This window comes from Oryx dammah, unplaced genomic scaffold, assembly GCF_014754425.2.
Source record: "Oryx dammah isolate SB20612 unplaced genomic scaffold, SCBI_Odam_1.1 HiC_scaffold_2, whole genome shotgun sequence".
Classification (NCBI taxonomy): domain Eukaryota; kingdom Metazoa; phylum Chordata; class Mammalia; order Artiodactyla; family Bovidae; genus Oryx; species Oryx dammah.
The window spans coordinates 111,708,113-111,729,027 of NW_024070186.1; the positions used below are offsets into that span (position 1 = coordinate 111,708,113).

A 20,915-nucleotide genomic window follows, 5' to 3' on the forward strand; every position below is an offset into this window, starting at 1 on the left:
CCCCTATAATTGGAGAAGGAAATGGCAATACATTCCAGTACTATTGCCTGGAAAATCCCATGGACAGAGGAGCCTGGTAGGCTACAGTCCATGGGGTCGCAAAGAGTCAGACACGACTGAGCGACTTCACTTCACTTCACTTCACTTCCCCGATAATGAAAAGGACATCTTTTTTGGGTGTTAGTTCTAAAAGATCTTGTAGGTATTCATAAAACCGTTCAACTTCAGTTTCTTCAGCGTTACTGGTTGGGGCATAGACTTGGATAACTGTGATATTGAATAGTTTGCCTTGGAGACGAACAGAGATCATTCTGTCGTTTTTGAGATTGTATCCAAGTACTGCATTTCGGACTCTTTTTTGTTGACCATGATAGCTACTCCATTTCTTCTGAGGGATTCCTGCCCATAGTAGTACCACACAATTGCACTCATCTCACATGCTAGTAAAGTAATGCTCAAAATTCTCCAAGCCAGGCTTCAGCAATACGTGAACCATGAACTCCCTGATGTTCAAGCTGGTTTTAGAAAAGGCAGAGGAACCAGAGATCAAATTGCCAACATCAGCTGGATCATGAAAAAAGCAAGAGAGTTCCAGAAAAACATCTATTTCTGCTTTATTGACTATGCCAAAGCCTTTGACTGTGTGGATCACAATAAACTGTGGAAAATTCTGAGAGAGATGGGAATACCAGACCACCTGCCCTGCCTCTTGAGAAATCTGTAAGCAGGTAAGAAAGCAACAGTTAGAACTGGACATGGAACAACAGACTGGTTCCAAATAGGAAAAGGAGTACATCAAGGCTGCATATTGTCACCCTGCTTATTTAACTTCTATGCAGAGTACATCATGAGAAACGCTGGACTGGAAGAAATACAAGCTGGAATCAAGATTGCCAGGAGAAATATTAATAACCTCAGATATGCAGATGACACCACCCTTATGGCAGAAAGTGAAGAGGAACTAAAAAGCCTCTTGATGAAAGTGAAAGAGGAGAGTGAAAAAGTTGGCTTAAAGCTCAACATTTAGAAAATGAAGATCATGGCATTTGGTCCCATCACTTCATGGGAAATAGATGGGGAAACAGTAGAAACAGTGTCAGACTTTATTTTTGGGGGGCTCCAAAATCACTGCAGATAGTGACTGAAGCCATGAAATTAAAAGACGCTTACTCCTTGGAAGAAAAGTTATGACCAACCTAGATAGCATATTCAAAAGCAGAGACATTCCTTTGCCAATGAAGGTCCGTCTAGTCAAGGCTATGGTTTTTCCTGTGGTCATGTATGGATGTGAGAGTTGGACTGTGAAGAAGGCTGAGCACCAAAGAATTGACGCTTTTGAACTGTGGTGTTGGAGAAGACTCTTGAGAGTCCCTTGGACTGCAAGGAGATCCAACCAGTCCATTCTGAAGGAGATCAACCCTGGGATTTCTTTGGAAGGAATGATGCTAAAGCTGAAGCTCCAGTACTTTGGCCACCTCATGTGAAGAGTTGACTCATTGGGAAAGACTCTAATGCTGGGAGGGATTGGGGGCAGGAGGTGAAGGGGATGACCGAGGACGAGATGGCTGGATGGCATCACTGACTCGATGGACGTGAGTCTGAGTGAACTCCGGGAGATGGTGATGGACAGGGAGGCCTGGCGTGCTGCAATTCGTGGGGTCACAAAGAGTCAGACACGACTGAGCGACTGAACTGAATTGAAGATTGACTTTAGGGAGCCTTTAAAGCCTCCTTTCAAAAAACTATCTGGTATCTTGTTTATAGGGTTCCCAGCCTAACCAATGAGAATAGGTAGTCATTTCCTAGTAGACCCAACAACTTATGACATCTTACATCTCAAGAAGAGAGGAATTCACCTAAATCTACAGACACTGCAAGTGAGTCCTTGACTTGGCTTCCAGAATAATCTTATATTCTTTATCAAAAATTCTAGCAAAACAGACTTAAAAGAGCTTACATGATCAGTGTCTATTCTTGCTTCATTTATGTTAATAATCAGAGCAAGTTTAATGAAATTAGACTTATTTAGCAAAGCAATTTGTCTTATTATTACTCTCTTTGGTAAAAATGGGGGTGATTGTAGAGATTAAAAAAAAATGATGGTTCAATGGAAAACTGTGACACACCTTTATGGATATTAGATCCTAGTCCTGTTCACTATCACTGAGGTTTTGTTATTTACCTGTGAATCAAAGTGGATCCCAAATTCCTTTAATTCCTTTAGTTCTTTAATTCCTTTAGATTCTGACAATATCTGATCACAGCAGAGCTACCATTTCCAAGCTAACATTTCCAGTTTTTCTCCCACCCTTCTGACTTGTAATCACTAAGAAATAAAGAGAAGAGCGAAAAAGTTGGTTTAAAGCTCAACATTCAGAAAACGAAGATCATGGCATCTGGTCCCATCACTTCATGGCAAATAGATGGGGAAACAGTGGAAACAGTGTCAGACTTTATTTTTTGGGGCTCCAAAATTGCTGCAGATGGTGATTGCAGCCATGAAATTAAAAGACGCTTACTCCTTGGAAGAAAAGTTATGACCAACCTAGATAGTATATTCAAAAGCAGAGACATTACTTTGCTGACTAAAGTCCGTCTAGTCAAGGCTATGGTTTTTCCTGTGGTCATGTATGGATGTGAGAGTTGGACTGTGAAGAAGGCTGAACACCAAAGAATTGATGCTTTTGAACTGTGGTGTTGGAGAAGACTCTTGAGAGTCCCTTGGACTGCAAGGAGATCCAACCAGTCCATTCTGAAGGAGATCAACCCTGGGATTTCTTTGGAAGGAATGATGCTAAAGCTGAAACTCCAATACTTTGGCCACCTCATGCGAAGAGTTGACTCATTGGAAAAGACTCTGATGCTGCGAGGGATTGGGGGCAGGAGGAGAAGGGGACGACCGAGGATGAGATGGCTGGATGGCATCACGGACTCGATGGACGTGAGTCTGAGTGAACTCCGGGAGACGGTGATGAACAGGGAGGCCTGGCGTGCTGTAATTCATGGGGTTACAAAGAGTCAGACACGACTGAGCGACTGAACTGAACTTTCCCAAAATGACTGAAACTGGACAACCTGATATAAACAGAAATATCACCCACAACAGCCCATGTATGAACACCCTTCATGCCTGTTGTTGTGTAAGTCACTCAGAAGGTTCACTGGAACACACCTGATGGCAGCCTCAGAGACATTCAAACTGCAAAACATACTTTGAGCTAAACATCTTGAAATCTGGTCAGTTGGCTGTCATCCGGATTCAAAAACCAGTTTTATAGTCTACTCCAACCATTAAACTTCATTTTCCTTTTGTTTCTATAGAAATGCCTCTTACTAAATCCCTGATTGCTCAGATCATATAGTGGAAACCCACGCAAACATCACCTCCTGAAATGAGACACAACTGTTGAACCAAAATGACCTATTACCAAAGTAACAGACCGACTCAATCAAACAGAAAACAATGTTCTTAAATTCACCCTATTCTGCTTGTTCCTGTCTAAATTTTCTCTCCCTGTGCTGATCTCTTATCTCACAACTTCTAACCCAATTCAGCTTTTAATATGTTCAGTTGAGTTCAGTCACTCAGTTGTATCTGACTCTTTGCGACTCCATGACTACAGCATACCAGGTTTCCCTGTCCACACCAACTCCAGGAGCTGCTCAAGTGAAAGGAAGTGAAAAGTGAAGTCGCTCAGTCATGTCCAGACTCGTTTGACCCCATGGACTGTAGCCTACCAGGCTCTTCCATCCGTGGGATTTTCCAGGCAAGAATACTGGAGTGGGATGCTATTTCCTTCTCCAGGAGATCTTCCCGACCCAGGGTCTGAACCCGGTCTCCCGCATTGTAGTCAGACGCTTTACCATCTGAGCCACAAACTCGTGTCCATTGAGTTGGTGATGCCATCCAATTCATCTCATCCTCTGTTGTCCCCTTCTCCTCCTGCCTTCAATCTTTCCCAACATCAGGATTTTTTCCATTGAGTCAGTTCTGCGCATCAGGTGGCCAAAGTATTGGAGTTTTGACTTCAGCATCAGTCCTTCCAATGAATATTCAGCACTTATTTCCTTTAGGATTGACTGGTTTGATCTTCTTGCCGTCCAGGGGACTCTCAAGGGTCTTCTCCAATACCACACTTCAAAAGCATCAATTCTTCAGCGCTCAGCCTTCTTTATGGTCTAACTCTCATATCCATACATGACTACTGGAAAAATCATAGCTTTGACTAGATGGACCTTTGTTGGCAAAGTAATGTCTCTGCTTTTTAATAACCTATCTAGGTTGGTCATGTGACACTTTCTAAAAACATGTGACACTTTCTAGAAATAAAGCTACAAATTGAGAACTAAAAGAAACTATAATACACCATCCCAAAGTATGCCTATTTGACATAAAAATATTTTTGAGCTGAAGGATGGCTCGGTGGGTAAAGTGTCTGCCTACAATGTGGGAGACCCGGGTTCGATCCCGGGGTCGGGAAGATCCCCTGGAGAAGGAAATGGCAACCCACTCCAGTACTCTTGCCTGGAAAATCCCATGGACTGAGAAGCCTGGTAGCCTACAGTCCATGGGGTCGCAAAGAGTCGGACACGACTGAGCAACTTTCCCTTTCCCTTCCCTTGAAGGAAATTAAGAAGCAGCAAATGGAGGAAAAGATTTTTCTTTTCCCTCCTTTCTGCCTAGAGGCAGGATATACATTCTTTCACTAGAAACAGATTCTTATCAGCGCAGAGGTGGCAAGTGGAATCTGCAAACAAATCTTAGCCAAACTTAAACAAATCTTAGTTCCCTCCCATATGTTTATATTTCCACAGTTCACCGCCCTTGAAAACCAAAATTGTTTTCTTTTGTCTTATCATTTCTCTACAAATTTATTGTTTTTCGTTGAAGATGCTCTATAAGTCAGAATTCTAAGCTGCCACTTTGAGTTATTTTTCATTGAGGTTTCTCCTGCGTGATGAGTGCTGCACGTGTTTAAACAAAAACAACAAAGACTGTTAGTTTTTCCTCCTGTTAATCTTTTTGTTAAAAATACCAGTTGAAAATCTAAAATGCATAGAGATCCAGTGTTGCTGTCCCAATATATGTTGTTGTTGTTATTGTTCAGTCGCTCAGTCGTGTCTGACTCTTTGCGACCCCATGGACTGCGGCACACCAGGCTCCCCTATCCATCACCAACTCCCAGAGCTCGCTCAAACTCATGTCGAATGAGTCAGTGATGCCATCCAACCATCTCATCCTCTTTCGTCCCCAATACATGTAAGGCAACACATTCTAATTTCCAGAGATTAGAACTTGCCCTTCTTTGACGCTGGCGGGAGGGGTACGTTATTCAGATTGCCATATCCCATTAGGAATGCCAGTCAGAGGGAGGGCCTCTGACCATCATAAAAGTAAAAACTAAAAATCACCAGCAGATGGTGGGGAGAGAAGAGAACAGAAATAGAAATGTTACAACAGAAATGCAAACTGGGTTTTTCTGCTAAGTGAAAGTGAAAGTGTTAGTTGCTCAGTCTAGTCTGACTCTTTGCAACCCCATGGAGTGGAGCCCATCAGGCTCCTCTGTCCATGGAATTCTCTGTCCATGGAATTCTCTCAAGCAAGAATACTGGCATGGGTTGCCATTTCCTTCTCCAGGGGATCTTCCTGACCCAGGGATTGACCTCAGGCCTCCTGTGCTAACAAGCAAGGAAAACAAAGGAATGAGTACAGAAATCCCCAGAACAGGCCTGTAGGAATTAAGCAATCCTAATTTTACTTTGACTGTTTCTAATCTTTGGTGCACATAACTAGACTTGTCCTTCACAAAGTTAATTTCTTAATCACTCTCTGACCCTAGGCATGCTGCACTTGCATCTTCCCCCACACACCCTTGTAACACTCCCTTGCAGCATTCTTCAGAAAGAAAGTCTCAGGCCAATAACCTCAGGGATGACCAAACCCAGTGTTATGGCTGTGTTAGAACTTTGCAGAAGAAAGAAGAGTGTAAAACCATCACTGCCCTGATCCTTATCATATACCACTGATGAAAACATCAAACTATAACACCTCTCCCTATTTCCCAGGGAGAGGGGCACAGTTGAGGTGCTAGCCTGATGCAGTCCCTCCTTGCCTGGCAAAGGAATAAAGCTACCCTTTCTTTCTCCTCCATAACTGTCTCTGTACTTCTGTTTGTCATCGGCGCACAGAGAGCCAGATTTTGGCAGCAGAAGGAGTCTCTTTAGACTCTCAGATTCCATCATTGAAGAAAATTCAAGGGCTTAGTATTGTCTACTTCTCAATCCTGGCTGCACCAGAGAATCCCCTGAAGAGCTCATAAAAAATAACTAATTCCTGGACCTCAATTGCTAGAGATTCAGCTTCAATTATATCAAAATCTGCCTTTGTATATAAAAATAAGTCTGCTTTTGTGTGTATATATACATATATAAACTAAGATCACGGCATCCAGTCCCATCACTTTTATGGCAAATAGATGAGGAAAAGATGGAAGCAGTGACAGAGTTCCTCTTCCTGGGCTCTAAAATCTCTGCAGATGGTGACTGCAGCCATAAAATTAGAAGCCAATTGCTTCTTGGAAGGAAAGCTATGACAAACCTAGACACTGTATTAAAAAGCAAAGACATCATTTTGCAGACAAAGGTCTGTATAGTTAGTCAAAGCTATGGTTTTTCCATAGGCTTGTATGTATGCATCCAGCCTCACATGTATGTATGTGAGAGCTGGAACATAAAGAAGGCAGAGCACCAGGGAATTGATACTTTTGAACTGTGGTGTTGGGTAAGACTCTCGAGAGTCCCAAGGACAGCAAGGAGATTAAACCAGTCAATCTTAACCAAAATGAACCCTGAATATTCATTGGAAGGACTGATGATGAAGCTGAAGCTCCAATACTTTGGCCATCTGATGTGAAGAGCTGACTTGTTGGAAAAGACCCTGGTGCTGGGAAAGATTGCGGGCAGGATGAGAAGGGAGCGGCAGAGGATGCGATGGTTGGATGGCATCACTATTTCGAAGGATGTGAACTTGGGCAAACTCTGGAAGATACTGAGGGACAGGGAAGCCTGGTGTGCTGCAGTCCATAGGGTTGCAAATAGTCAGACACAACTTGGCAACTGAACAACAAAGTGTATATACATCTCCTGGCTTCTCTTTGAAGCAGTTTCTCAGAGCTCCTGTGAGGCTATTTTCCAGACTAGACAATAGCCTCAGTAAGTGAAAGTGAGTGAAGTCACTCAGTCGTGTCCGACTCTGCGACCCCATGCACTGTAGCCTACCAGGCTCCTCCCTCCATGGGATTCTCCAGGCAAGAGTACTGGAGTGGGTGCCATTTCCTTCTCCAGGGAATCTTACTGACCCAGGGATTGAACCTGGGTCTCCTGCATTCCAGACGTTTTAACCTCTGAGCCACCAGGGAAGCCCTCAGTAAGACCCTGAATAAAGCTCAAACTCACAACTCGCATGCTGTACATTTTTGTTTAAGTGGACAGTTTGTTAGCTCTCCAGATGATACTTGTTAACCAGAGGTTAAACTGCTAAGCCCTCTTCTTATTCCTGGTATCTGAGTTTCATTAGCCTCACCAATTTCAACAGTAAATGCAGGAAGGGAGGGGAAAGAGTGGCTCACCATGAAAAACCGGTTCCTATTATGTGCCAACACCTAATACATTCTGCATGCACCAATTAAGTTAACCTCTTGATTATCATTTCCATTTTTAAAGATAAGATAATGATCAGTTCAGTCGCTCAGTCGTGTCCGACTCTTTGCAACCCCATGAATTGCAGCACGCTAGGCTTCCCTGTCAATCACCAACTCCCAGAGTTCACTCAAACTCACATCCATTGAGTCGGTGATGCCATCCAACCATCTCATTCTCTGTCGTCCCCTTCTCCTCCTGCCCCCAATCCCTCCCAGCATCAAAGTCTTTTCCAATGAGTCAACTCTTTGCATGAGGAGGCCAAAGATTTGGAGTTTCAGCTTCAGCATCAGTCCTTCCAAGGAAACCCAGGACTGATCTCCTTTAGGATGGACTGGTTAATCTCCTTGCAGTCCAAGGGACTAGAGTCTTCTCCAACACCACAGTTCAAAAGCATCAATTCTTCAGTGCTGAGCTTTCTTCACAGTCCAACTCTTACATCCATACATGACCAGTGGAAAAACCATAGCTTTGACTAGATGGACTTTTGTTGGCAAAGTAATGTCTTTGCTTTTGCATATACTATCTAGGTTGGTCATAACTTTCCTTCCAAGGAGTAAGTGTCTTTTAATTTCATGGCTGCAGTCACCATCTGCAGTGGTTTTGGAGCCCAAAAAAATAAAGTCTGACACTGTTTCCACTGTTTCCCCATCTATTTCCCATGAAGTGGTGGGACCGAATGCCATGATCTTCGTTTTCTGAATGTTGAGCTTTAAGCCAACTTTTTCACTCTCCTCTCACTTTCATCAAGAGGCCTTTTTGTTCCTCTTCACTTTCTATCATAAGGGTGGTGTCATCTGCATATCTGAGGTGATCCATATTTCTCCCGGCAATCTTGAGTGCAGCTTGTGCTTCTTCCAGCCCAGCATTTCTCATGATGTACTCTGCATAGAAGTTAAATAAGCAGGGTGACAATATGCAGCCTTGACGTACTCCTTTTCCTATTTGGAACCAGTCTGTTGTTCCATGTCCAGTTCTAACTGTTGCTTCCTGACCTGCATACAGATTTCTCAAGAGGCAGGGCAGGTCGTCTGGTATTCCCATCTCTCTCAGAATTTTCCACAGTTCTTTGTGATCCACACAGTCAAAGGCTTTGGCATAGTCAATAAAGCAGAAACAGAGGTTTTTCTGGAACTTTCTTGCTTTTTCCATGATCCAGCAGACGTTGGCAATTTGATCTCTGGTTCCTCTGCCTTTTCTAAAATCAGCTTGAACATCAGGGAGTTCACGGTTCACGTATTGCTGAAGCCTGGCTTGGAGAATTTTGAGCATTACTTTACTAGCATGTCAGATGAGTGAAATTGTGCGGTAGTTTGAGCATTCTTTGGCATTGCCTTTCTTTGGGATTGGAATGAAAACTGACCTTTTCCAAGTCCTGTGGCCTCTGCTCAGTTTTCCAAATTTGCTGGCATACTGAGTGCAGCACTTTCACAGCATCATCTTTCAGGATTTGAAATAGCTCAATGGGAATTCCATCCCCTCCACTAGCTTTGTTGATAGTGATGCTTTCTAAGGCCCACTTGACTTCACATTCCAAGATGTCTGGCTCTAGGTGAGTGATCACACCATCATGTTTATCTGGGTCATGAATATCTTTTTTATACAATTCTTCTGTGTATTCTTGCCACCTCTTCTTAATATCTTCTGCTTCTGTTAAGTCCATACCATTTCTGTCCTTTGTCAAGCCCATCTTTGCATGAAATGTTCCCTTGGTATCTCTAATTTTCTTGAAGAGATCTCTAGTCTTTCCCATTCTATTTTTTTCCTCTATTTCTTTGCATTGATCACTGAGGAAGGCTTTCTTATCTCTTCTTTCTATTCTTTGGAACCCTGCATTCAGATGCTTATATCTTTCCTTTTCTCCTTTGCTTTTCACCTCTCTTCTTTTCACAGCTATTTGTAAGGCTTCCCCAGACAGCCATTTTGCTTTTTTTGCATTTCTTTTTCTTGGGGATGGTCTTGATCCCTGTCTCCTGTACAATGTCAGGAACCTCTGTCCATAGTTCATCAAGCACTCTGTCTATCATATCTAGTCCCTTAAATCTATTTCTCACTTCCACTGTATAATCATAAGGGATTTGATTTAGGTCATACCTGAATGGTCTAGTGGTTTTCCCTACTTTCTTCAATTTAAATCTGAATTTGGCAATAAGGAGTTCATGATCTGAGCCACAGTCAGCTCCGAGTCTTGTTTTTGCTGACTGTATAGAGCTTCTCCATCTTTGGCTGCAAGGAATATAATCAATCTGATTTTGGTGTTGACCATCTGGTGATGTCCATGTGTAGAATCTTCTCTTGTGTTGTAGAAAGAAGGTGTTTGCTATGACCAGTGAGTTCTCTTGGCAAATCTCTATTAGCCTTTGCCCTGCTTCATTCCATACTCCAAGGCCAAATTTGCCTGTTACTCCAGGTGTTTCTTGACTTCCTACTTTTGCATTCTAGTCCCCTATAATGAAAAGGAGAGTGCTAGGCTGTGAAGGCGCATGAGCGGCCGAGAGGAGCTACCCCACGCCCAAGGTCAGGGGCGGCAGCTGAGAGGAGCTACCCCATGGCCAAGGAGCGGCAGCTGTGTGAGCGCAGGAGGGCCGAGAGGAGCTACTCCACATTCAAGGTCAGGAGCAGCGGCCCTGAGGAGATACTCCTCATCCAAGGTAAGGAGCAGCAGCTGTGCTTTGCTGGAGCAGACGTGAAGAGATACCCCACGTCCAATGTAAGAAAAACCCAAGTAAGATGGTAGGTGTTGCAAGAGGGCATCAGAGGGCAGACACACTGAAACCATAATCACAGAAAACTAGCCAATATGATCACACGGACCACAGCCTTGTCTAACTCAATGAAACTAAGCCATGCCATGCGGGGCCACCCAAGACAGGTGGGGGTCATGGTGGAGAGGTCTGACAGAATGTGGTCCACTGGAGAAGGGAATGGCAAACCACTTCAGGATTCTGGCCTTGAGAACCCCATGAACAGTATGAAAAGGCAAAATGATAGGATACTGAAAGAGGAACTCCCCACTCCATGCTACTGGAGATCAGTGGAGAAATAACTCCAGAAAGAAAGAAGGGATGAAGCCAAAACAAAAACAATACCCAGGTGTGGATGTGATTGGTGATAGAAGCAAGGTCCAATGCTGTAAAGAGCAATATTGCATAGGAACCTGGAATGTTAGGCCTATGAATCAAAGCAAATTGGAAGTGGTCAAACAGGAGATGGCAAGAGTGAATGTTGACATTCTAAGAATCAGCAAACTAAAATGGACTGGAATGGGTGAATTTAACTCAGTTCAATTCAGTTCAGTACAGTCACTCAGTCATGTCCAACTCTTTGCGACCCCATGAATTGCAGCACACCAGGCCTCCCTGTCCATCACCATCTCCCAGAGTTCACTCAAACTCATGTCCATCGAGTCGATGATGCCATCCAGCCATCTCATCCTCTGTTGTCCCCTTTTCCTCCTGCCCCCAATCCCTCCCAGCATCAGAGTCTTTTCCAATGAGTCAGCTCTTTGGGGGAGGTGGCCAAAGTATTGGAGTTTCAGCTTCAACATCAGTCCTTCCAATGAACACTCAGGACTGATCTCCTTTAGGATGGACTGGTTGGATCTCCTTGAAGTCCAAGGGACTCTCAAGAGTCTTCTCCAACACCACAGTTCAAAAGCATCTATTCTTTGGCACTCAGCTTTCTTCACAGTCCAACCTCGCATCCATACATGACCACTGGAAAAACTATAGCCTTGATTAGACGGACCTTAGTCGGCAAAGTAATGTCTCTGCTTTTGAATATGCTATCTAGGTTGGTCATAACTTTCCTTCCAAGGAGTAAGCGCCTTTTAATTTCATGGCTGCAGTCACCCTCTGACCATTGTATCTACTACTGTGGGCAGGAATCCCTTAGAAGAAATGGAGTCACCATCATGGTCAACAAAAGAGTCTGAAATGCAGTACTTGGATGCAATCTCAAAAACAATAGAATGATCTCTGCTCATTTCCAAGGCAAACTATTCAATATCACGGTAATCCAAGCCTATGCCCCAACCAGTAATGCTGAGTAAGCTGAAGTTGAACGATTCTATGAAGACCTACAAGACTTTTTAGAACTAACACCCAAAAGAGATGTCCAAAAAAGATATTGAAAAAGAGATGCACTTCATAAAGATTACAACACCTATCACAATAATGTGACAGAACCAAGATTCAATTCCAAAGCCTATGTCCAAAGGGGACAAAGAGAAAAATAATATTTTTTGAGCATCCACCTATCTAGGAACTCTATAGAATCCTCTCAATTCCATGAGGTAATATTTTCCTCCTAGGTCAGTAACTTGAAAGGCTAGCTAGCTTGTCTAGGCCACACTACTTTATACGTTTTCTCCTCCGGGTGAGAAAGCCCGGCTCCTATAAGATGTTACCTTGAACCTCACAGACACTCTCATTTCAAAAATATAGTCTGACCATTGCAGGTTCACATGGGAGTGTCCCCTTCACCCTTCAAACTTATTTTAGAGGGATTCTTATCCCACTGCTGCTGTCCATTAACAGTCTGCTATGCTCAAATGAAGAATTGATGCTTTTGAACTGTAGTGTTGGAGAAGACTCTTGAGAGTCCCTTGGACTGCAAGGAGATCCAACCAGTCTGTTCTGAAGGAGATCAGCCCTGGTTGTTCTTTGGAAGGAATGATGCTAAAGCTGAAACTCCAGTGCTTTGGCCACCTCATGTGAAGATTTGACTTATTGGAAAAAAGACTCTGATGCTGGGAGGGATTGGGGGCAGGAGGAGAAGGGGACGACAGAGGACGAGATGGCTGGATAGCATCACTGACTCGATGGACGTGAGTTTGAGTGAACTCCGGGAGATGGTGATGGACAGGGAGGCCTGGCGTACTGTGATTCATGGGGTCGCAAAGAGTCGGACACGACTGAGTGACTGAACTGAACTGAACTGACTGATACTCAAAATAGTGGCACTTTGAAGAGTTGACTCATTGGAAAAGACTCTGATGCTGGGAGGGATTGGGAGCAGGAGGAGAAGGGGACGACAGAGGATGAGATGGCTGGATGGCATCACTGACTTGATGGACATGAATCTGAGTGAACTCCAGGAGTTGGTGATGGACAGGGAGGCCTGGCATGCTGCGATTCATGGGGTCGCAAAGAGTCAGACACGACTGAGCGACTGTACTGAACTGAAAGTTCCCTAAATATTCCAAACTCTCTAACATGCTTCCTTAGCTCTCTACAGTCTTACTGCTGCTTGGAACCCTTCCTTCCCTCAGCCAATGACATACATCCTGCATGACTCAGTTCAAGAAAAAAGGAGGAAGAAAGAGATAGAAAAACTCCATTCAACAGTCATTTCATCTCAATCAAGCAATCTCCCTGATCCACCGTGCAGGTGTGAGGAGCCCTATTCTGTGTCCCCAAGGCACTCTCACAGAAATTTCCTGAATGCCATCATTACACATCTAGGGTCTCTCTCACTGCACTGCGAGCTTCTAAAAAGCAAGAACTATGTCTCTGTCTTTACATTCTCATTGCCCACCATTTACTGAACGAGTTGTTAAACAGGTAAACAATTGATTGGTTGGGTCGGTGAGTATGCTTATAGCTCTGTCTGAGTATAAGAAGCAATACCCAATACCACATAGTCTTAAGAGTTAAAAGAGAACTAGAGTGCTCTTGCAACATCGGCATCCCAACAGACCACGTGTCAGGGTATTTGTCATAGGGACAGGAGCAGACAGTCTCCACAGGGCATCTGGTGATGCCCTCAACCATTTCATAAGAAGCAATGTTCTAAGCCACCAGTCCTCAACCTTTTTGGCGCCAGGAACCAGTTTCACAGGAAATTTTTCCATGGGCGGGAGTGGGATGGTTTCAGGATGACTTAAGCATGTTACATTCATTATGCTCCTATGAGAATCTGATGCTGCCTCTGATGTGACAAGAGGTGGAATTCAGGCGGTAATGCAAGTGATGGGGAGTAGCTGTAAATACATCACTCCTGGGCCACCACTCACCTCCTGCTCTACAGCCCAGTTCCTAACAGGGCACAGACTGGTACTGCACCATGGCCCAGGGGTTGGGGACCCCTGCTCTAAGCTGTGCAGAAGATGTAGCAAATCTGGGACTAGCCCCATGTTAGCTCCCAGGGGGCAGGAATGTGTGGAAATGGTGAAATACCTAATAAAGTAGTGAGTAGGAAGAAGCCTGCTAAGCATCACAATGTGGCCGTAGAGGCAAGGAGCCCAGGCTCGCTGACTGGGAAGGGACAGGGGACAGGAAGTGTTGGCATCCTTCTACGTCTAGAATAGCAGATGGTAGCAAACTGTACTGAGAAAGGGGCAGGACCACCAGAACTTAGTTCTCCCTAACTCACAACACTTGGGTAAGTATGTTGAGAGATGTTTCTGGATACCTTAAAAGATGTTTATAGATGTTGACTGCACTGAGATAGTGGTCTACACTAGGTCTTGGACCTGAACCTCTAACCTTTCGTGCAGCACACTGGTGTGCCCCTGATGGGTACAGCTGTGGCAGAAGAAAATACAAATGCATTCAGGCCCAAAAGCAGTCAGCTGAGTGTAAGGGGATCCAAAGCCTATGAAGCCAGACCTCCCCTGGCCTGTTCTCTAAGAGTGAGTCCTCTCATCTGCATGGTGTCATGTTCTATGTATACTGTGACAGAAATAAATGATGAGAATCGTCGGGTTAGACTATATGAGACAGATGAGCAGCACCAGGGGTTGGGGATGTCAAAAAAAAAGGATTTCACTTTGTAACTAGGACAAGAATTGTGAACTCTCAATTGTACAGACCAAGGTCATCCTATTTGTGTGAGTGTTTCTGTGAGTTCAGATGGAAGATGGGACACTAGAATGTTGTACCATTAAAAAGAACTAAACAATAGTAATCCACAAGAGTAAGTCCCATGTTCTCAGCAAAGGTTCTCAGCAGGAGTTATTTACTCCTGAAAAGCAAATAAATGAATGTGAGTGACATGTCATCCCCCAAATAGCCCATATTTCCTCATCCCAAAAAGAAGATCAGGGACCAGAGCAGCCTACAACCACTGCCTGGCACCCACTCTCTTGCCTCTACTGCAGAATGGCCCAGGGAGAAATTAGTTCTTAGGAACTGCAAATTCTCATGGAATTTCTCATGAAAAGCATCATTATAGCATCATGGACCAGGTGGCAAGTGAGGGGGAAGAGGGCATGATTGTCAAGGAGCTGATGGCTCAGTGGTAAAGAATCCGCCTGCCAGTGTAGGAGACGCGGGAAGCATGGGTTCAGTCTCTGGGCTGGGACAATCCCCTGGAGGAAGGCCTGGCAACCCACTTCAGTATTCTTGCCTGGAAAATCCCATGGACAGAGGAGCCTGGTGGTCTACAAAGTCCATGGGGTAGCAAAGAGTCAGACACAACTGAGCCGCTGAGCATACACCCGTGGGCCATTATCCCCATGGTAATTTACTCACCAAGCACTATTTGGCTTTTCTTTTTTTTTTTTTAACTCTGTTTATGGGTTCTCAGTTCCCGGACCAGGGATGAACCCAAGCACAGCAGTGAAAGCACAGAGTCCTAACCACTAGGCAACCAGGAACTCCCTGCCTTGGTCTTCTTAAGGGCAGATCTGAACTCAGGATTGGACACTGCTGGGCAAGGATCCAACCGGAGAACCAGAGTGCTCCCTGAGAGAGGACTACAGGTGTTAGGCTTCTATTGAAATCCTGTTCAACCAGAAACAATAAATAATTGACAACAAACACATCCCCCCACATTACTAAGCTGATTAGATATACTCTTCATAGTCATGCTAAATGGCTTAGAGATATCCTGGAGCCTGGGTGCAGGCACCAAATGTGGCAAGGAGGCTCTGGTCACTCCCCACAGGTGTCAGAGCAGTCCCACCTGTCTGAGTGGTTCTGGCTACAATTGCTCTGCTGTGACCTGAGCAGGCAGGAGAAGGCCAGACCCAGCTGGTACAGAGTAATAAGAGTCAATAGCCCCGGGGTCTGTGTGTACGTGCTGAAGTGAGCGTGGCACTATAACAGCCCTAGCCAAGAAGCAGCTAGCTCAGAATAAATAAATAAATAAACAAGTGTGTCATCTAAAAAAGCAGCTGACAACTGAGATCCAAATACACCCTGCCAAGGTGGGGCTGACACCAAATAGAGGAAGCTAAAGCTAATTAACACACACGCATCCAGCCTCAGCCAGAGGAGCCGATGTCCCCTGTACCACATCTGTCAAATACTGCCAGTTGGATTTAAACTCTTCTACATCCCACCTTAAAAGACCTCCAGGACTTCCCTAGTGCTCCAGGGGTTAAGAACCTGCCAGCAAATGCTGGAGACACACCTGGTCCAAGAGAATTCCATGTCCCATGGAATATATGTGCGTCACAATTCCTGAGCCTGCACTCTAGAGCCCAGGAGCCACATCTACTGACGCCCACGCACCCTGCTTCCCATGCTGAGCCACAAGATAAGCCCCAGCACTGAGAAGACCACACGTCGCAATGAGAGAGTGGCTCCCACTTGCGGCAACTAGAGAAAGCCCGCACACCGCCATGAAGACCCAGTGCAGCAAGAAATTAATAAATGAATGAATGAATAAGCAAATAAAGCAAAAATACCATGTGATATAGCAATTCCACTTCTGAGTATTTACACAAGAGAAACAAAAATCGCTATCTCAAAAAGACATATGTACCCCCATGTTCCCTGCAGTATTATTTATTGTAGCAAAGACATGGAAACAATATAAGTGTCAATTGATATGTGTCAACTGACAAATAAATGGATAAAGATGTGATACACACATCTCACACACACACACATACATACAATGGAATATTATTCAACCATAAAAAGGAAGGAAATCCTGCCATTTGTGATAACATGGATGGACCTTGAGGGCATTATGCTAAGTCAGACATATACACAAATACTACTCCATGAGAATATATGTGACCTTAATTATACATGGAATCTAAAAAACCATAAACTCATAGATACAGAGAACAGTCTGGTGATTGCCACAGGCTAGTGGGAGAGGAGGGGTAAAATGAATAAAGGTGGTCAAAAGTTATAGCTATCCAGTCATAAGATAAATAAAACCTAGGAATGTAATATTCTGCATGGTGACTGTAGTTAATAATACCATAGTGTGAATTTGAAAATTGCTTAGAGAATGGGGTTAAAAGTTCTCATCTCGCACACAAAAAATATGTACCTGTATGTGATAATGGATGTTATCCAAGTTTTTTGTGGTAATCATTTCTCAGTAGATATGGGATGGACAAAAATGTTCACTTAGAACAGCTTATGAAAAAACCCAAACAAACTTTTTGGTCAACCCAATACATATATCAAATTATTATCTTATACACCTAAAACTAACACAATGTAATCTGTCGATTTTATCTCGATAAAAAAGAAAGGAAAACAAAACAAACAGCCAATTTAAAAGTAAGCAAACAGGCTTCCCTGGTAGCTCGTTGGTAAAGAATCCACGGAAGACACCAATTGTCTCTGCCAATGCAGAGACACAGGTTTGATCCCTGGTCTAGAATATTGTAAAGTAATTAGCCTCCAATTAAAATAAATAAATTTATATTTTAAAAAAAAGAGAAAGATTCCACTTGCTGCAGAACTGTGCCTGTCCCCCACCCCTGCAACCTTGGGATCAGGCAGGTAGTCACATTTCTACCTCCGGATGTGAAGGGAAGAAACAATAAGCTCTGTACCCCAACAGAGGCTCCCTGTTTGGAGGAGCATCCCATCCTGCTGGCTTGGCAACCCATTCCAAAAGAATTGAAGGTTGCTTACAACTATTAATGGAATTGGCAAAATAAGATAAAGATGCATCAGAAAAATGGGAAGGTGAAGGGCTTGGTTCCTCTGGATTGGGAGTGAGGAAGGCTGGTAGCAATTTAATGGTCACTAACTTCACCTCTCCCTGCTTCAACCTGTCCCTTCTTTACTGGACCTTCCTGATTCTAGCTCTCTTGTCCAGGTCACTGAAATCCCAACTTGCTGCGTCCAACAGCCAAATCTGTCCTCATCTTACTTGAGCCACTAGCAGAAATTCACAGAGTGGATCAGGGCCTTCTGCTGGAAAATATTTTGCCCCTGTTTTTCCTCCTCTCTGGTTCCTCCTTTTCTGTTTTCTTTTATCTCACAGGTCCTTAAAATTAGCAAGTCCTCTGGCTCAGTTTTTAGAACTCTTTTCTACCTGCCCTCAGTAGTAGGGTATCTCATTCTGCTTTACAGCTTTAAATACTACATCACGTGTCCACCACTCCTAGATTTCTATCTTGAGCCCAGCCTTCACTTCTTAACTCTCAACTCCCAAATCCAGCTTCCCACTCAGTATCTCCACTCAGGTGTCCGACTTACACCTCAAATCCCAAACCATCCAAAACAGATCTCCTAACATCCGGGACGAGATCTGCTCCAGTTTTTCCCACTCAGTGACAACTTCATCTTTCTGGTTACTCGCCCTCTCCCTAAAACATAGAGTCATCCTTAACTCCTCTCTTTCTCTCCCTACACACATCTAACCCAGTAGAAAATCCTGTTGGCTCTATCTCCAGAATATTCCTTGAGGCTGTCTACTCTTCACCCCTTCCCTGTAACCACTTTTATACAGGTCTGTGTTATTACAACGGTCGAAGTAGACTCTGCTTCCACCTCTGCATTTCACGTTGTTCTCAACATAGGAGCCAGTGTTACTCTATTGAAGTGCCAGTTGTGCTCAAGTTTTCACAAGAATCTCCGTAGCCCCGAGTGATTTAGCCCCTGTCACTCCTCCAGACTTCTCTCATCCTCTCCTCCACCAGCCACACCGGCTTCCCTGTTTCTCCTTGCACAACAGGCTTGCCTCCACCTTCCAGCCTTTGCACTTGCCACTTCTCCTGCTTGAAATGTTCTTCCCCTTTTCTCCTTTTAGCCTTTGCTCAAAAACTTTCTCAGGGAGGCCTTCCCTGATCACCCTGTTGAAAAACTGCAGAGTGCCTCAAACCCCAACCCCTTTTCTTGCTTTACTTTCCCCATAATAATTCTGCATCTAACACACTACAGACTTCGCTGATTTATTTCGTTGATTGCATCATGCCTCACTAGAATAAATGCTTCAGGAATGCAGGATTTTTTTTTTCCTGTTTTCTTTATTGCTTAATCTCTGGCTCTTAGAGCTGTGCTTGGCATACACTGATTCAGTACACAAATGTTGGATTGATAAATGGATGAATGGATAGATGAAAGAGTGGACGGCTGGATGGATAAATACATGGATGGATGGATGGCTGAATGGATGGATGGATGGATAATGGATGAATGGAAAGAGTGGATAGCAGAACCTATGCTTTAGTTGCCACATCCTGAAAGATCTCAGAAGGAAAAAATGCTCCACATCAAGTGAAGTAGAATTCAGCATTTGAGACACATTTCTGCCCACATTTACTCTGCCTATCTAACTACAATGCTAGGTTCTAACATGTAAGGAAATGTCCATAGAATCATTAAATTAGGCTAGTCTTAGCTTTGTCTTAATCTGCCACAACCTACAATTAGTCGGCTGTGGAAACACCATTAAGGGAGTTGAGAATGGCAGGGCATGACTCCAGTGCTAGGGAAGCAGAGCTAGAGAACGAGTTGATAAACTAGAGGTAACCATTGCTGAGTCTCTACCAGGAGACAGCTGCTGCACTAGGCTCTTTGCGGGCATTATTTCATTCAATCCATACCACTCTGCAAGTTCAGAGAGATTAAGTTATTTGCACAATGTCACACATACACAGAAGAGTCAAGCTAGGTCAGTGTGAATGAAAAGTTCTTGCTCTTTCACATTAAAGACTACTCTAGAAATGGTGAACTACTTTTGACCATTTCAAACCAGTTCTCCATCTAATCATTCATCATCCATGGTCTGAGTAACACCTTAGATTTGAGGCAGAAGAGTTAAGGAATAAGAAGTAAAAACAAAGCCTTTATGTCTTAGATAATGCTGAAAATTTGCCAACAGAATAAAAAAAAAATCAGTAGACTGTAACCTGACAACTTTCAGTCAGTTTTATACACATATACACATCCAGGTGCACACCAAACCCAATGAGTAGGAAAACACAGTATTAAAATATACCACACTCTTACCTTTGCCCGCATTCCCCATAGTTCATGAGTACGGAGACGTGCTTCTTGGTAGCTGACAATCCTGGCAGATGCTGTGTTAATGCTCGAGAAAGACAAGCATCTTTCACCAGCATCAGCCTTGGAACAGCTCCAGAGAAATCCTTTTCTTCCTCCTACTCACACATTTCTCCCTGGGCATGGCACACATTGCCAGTGGCCTCCGCCTCCACCCAACCTACAGAAACCTGGCCCATAACACCCTGTAATTAATGTCATCAGACAAGCAAGACTGAGTGTCACTCCACTATGTAGGCTCTCTGCTTAGCAGAAGACACTGTCCTTTGCAATCAGGGAGGCACCCCCCAGCCACTGTCAGCAGGTGTTTCTCCAGGTCCTGAGAAGGACTTACAGCCTTTATGCCCACTCTCACCAAGTCTGCCTCCTGACTAACCATTTCTATGAAACTGCTCAGTCATCCAGCTTAGGTAGCCAATGTGTAAGCATAGGAATAGTGAAGGCTTCCACAGGGATAAGGCCTACTACCCATGACTCTGCTTCTCTCTCCTGGGCCAGTCCACCAAGCCAACCCACCCACACCTATTCCTACCCAAGGGGAACAGAGAAAAGCTACAGGGTGCACCCCTTACCTGTGCACAGCCTATGAAGATTAAGAAAACTCAGGAAAGAATATTCACAATCACTGGGGCTGGTTTCAGTATTTGGACCCACCAGCCAATAAGAATATTTCTTACTTCTTGCTTAAAAAATAAGATATACTGAACTGTGTGTAAAATGCACCCGTGAAATTGAGGTTGTGCTAGATAAAGACCATAACACAAAGTAAACCAAGTAGATGTAGAAAATTCATCTTTTCAAATGATGTTGCCAAGACCTAAATCATTCTATTAACTAGAGTTTCTGAATCAGTATGGAGATGGTTCTAAAAGGGGAAAAGAGACCTCTGAAAACTTCCTCTTAAAGGAGGTTAAATATGCTATCAATTAAGATCAAGGGGAGGAAAAGGGGGAAGTAATGACAGATTTTTCTCTTCTTGGGCTTCAAAATCACTGTGGATGATGACTG

At 43.9% G+C, this 20,915-nt stretch overlaps 1 protein-coding gene across 1 annotated transcript in view; it reads right to left on the reverse strand.

The window, feature by feature from the left end:
* The window catches only part of LOC120852590 (transmembrane protein 45A-like), a 72,460-nt gene extending 52,453 nt beyond the window's left edge, over nucleotides 1-20,007 (reverse strand). The window contains exon 1 of the mRNA XM_040225924.1: nucleotides 19,854-20,007. Coding sequence (XP_040081858.1) covers nucleotides 19,854-19,872 — 19 coding nt within the window. The 5' untranslated portion in view covers nucleotides 19,873-20,007. The remainder of the gene's footprint in view (nucleotides 1-19,853) is intronic.
* Nucleotides 20,008-20,915: the final 908 nt, after the last annotated feature.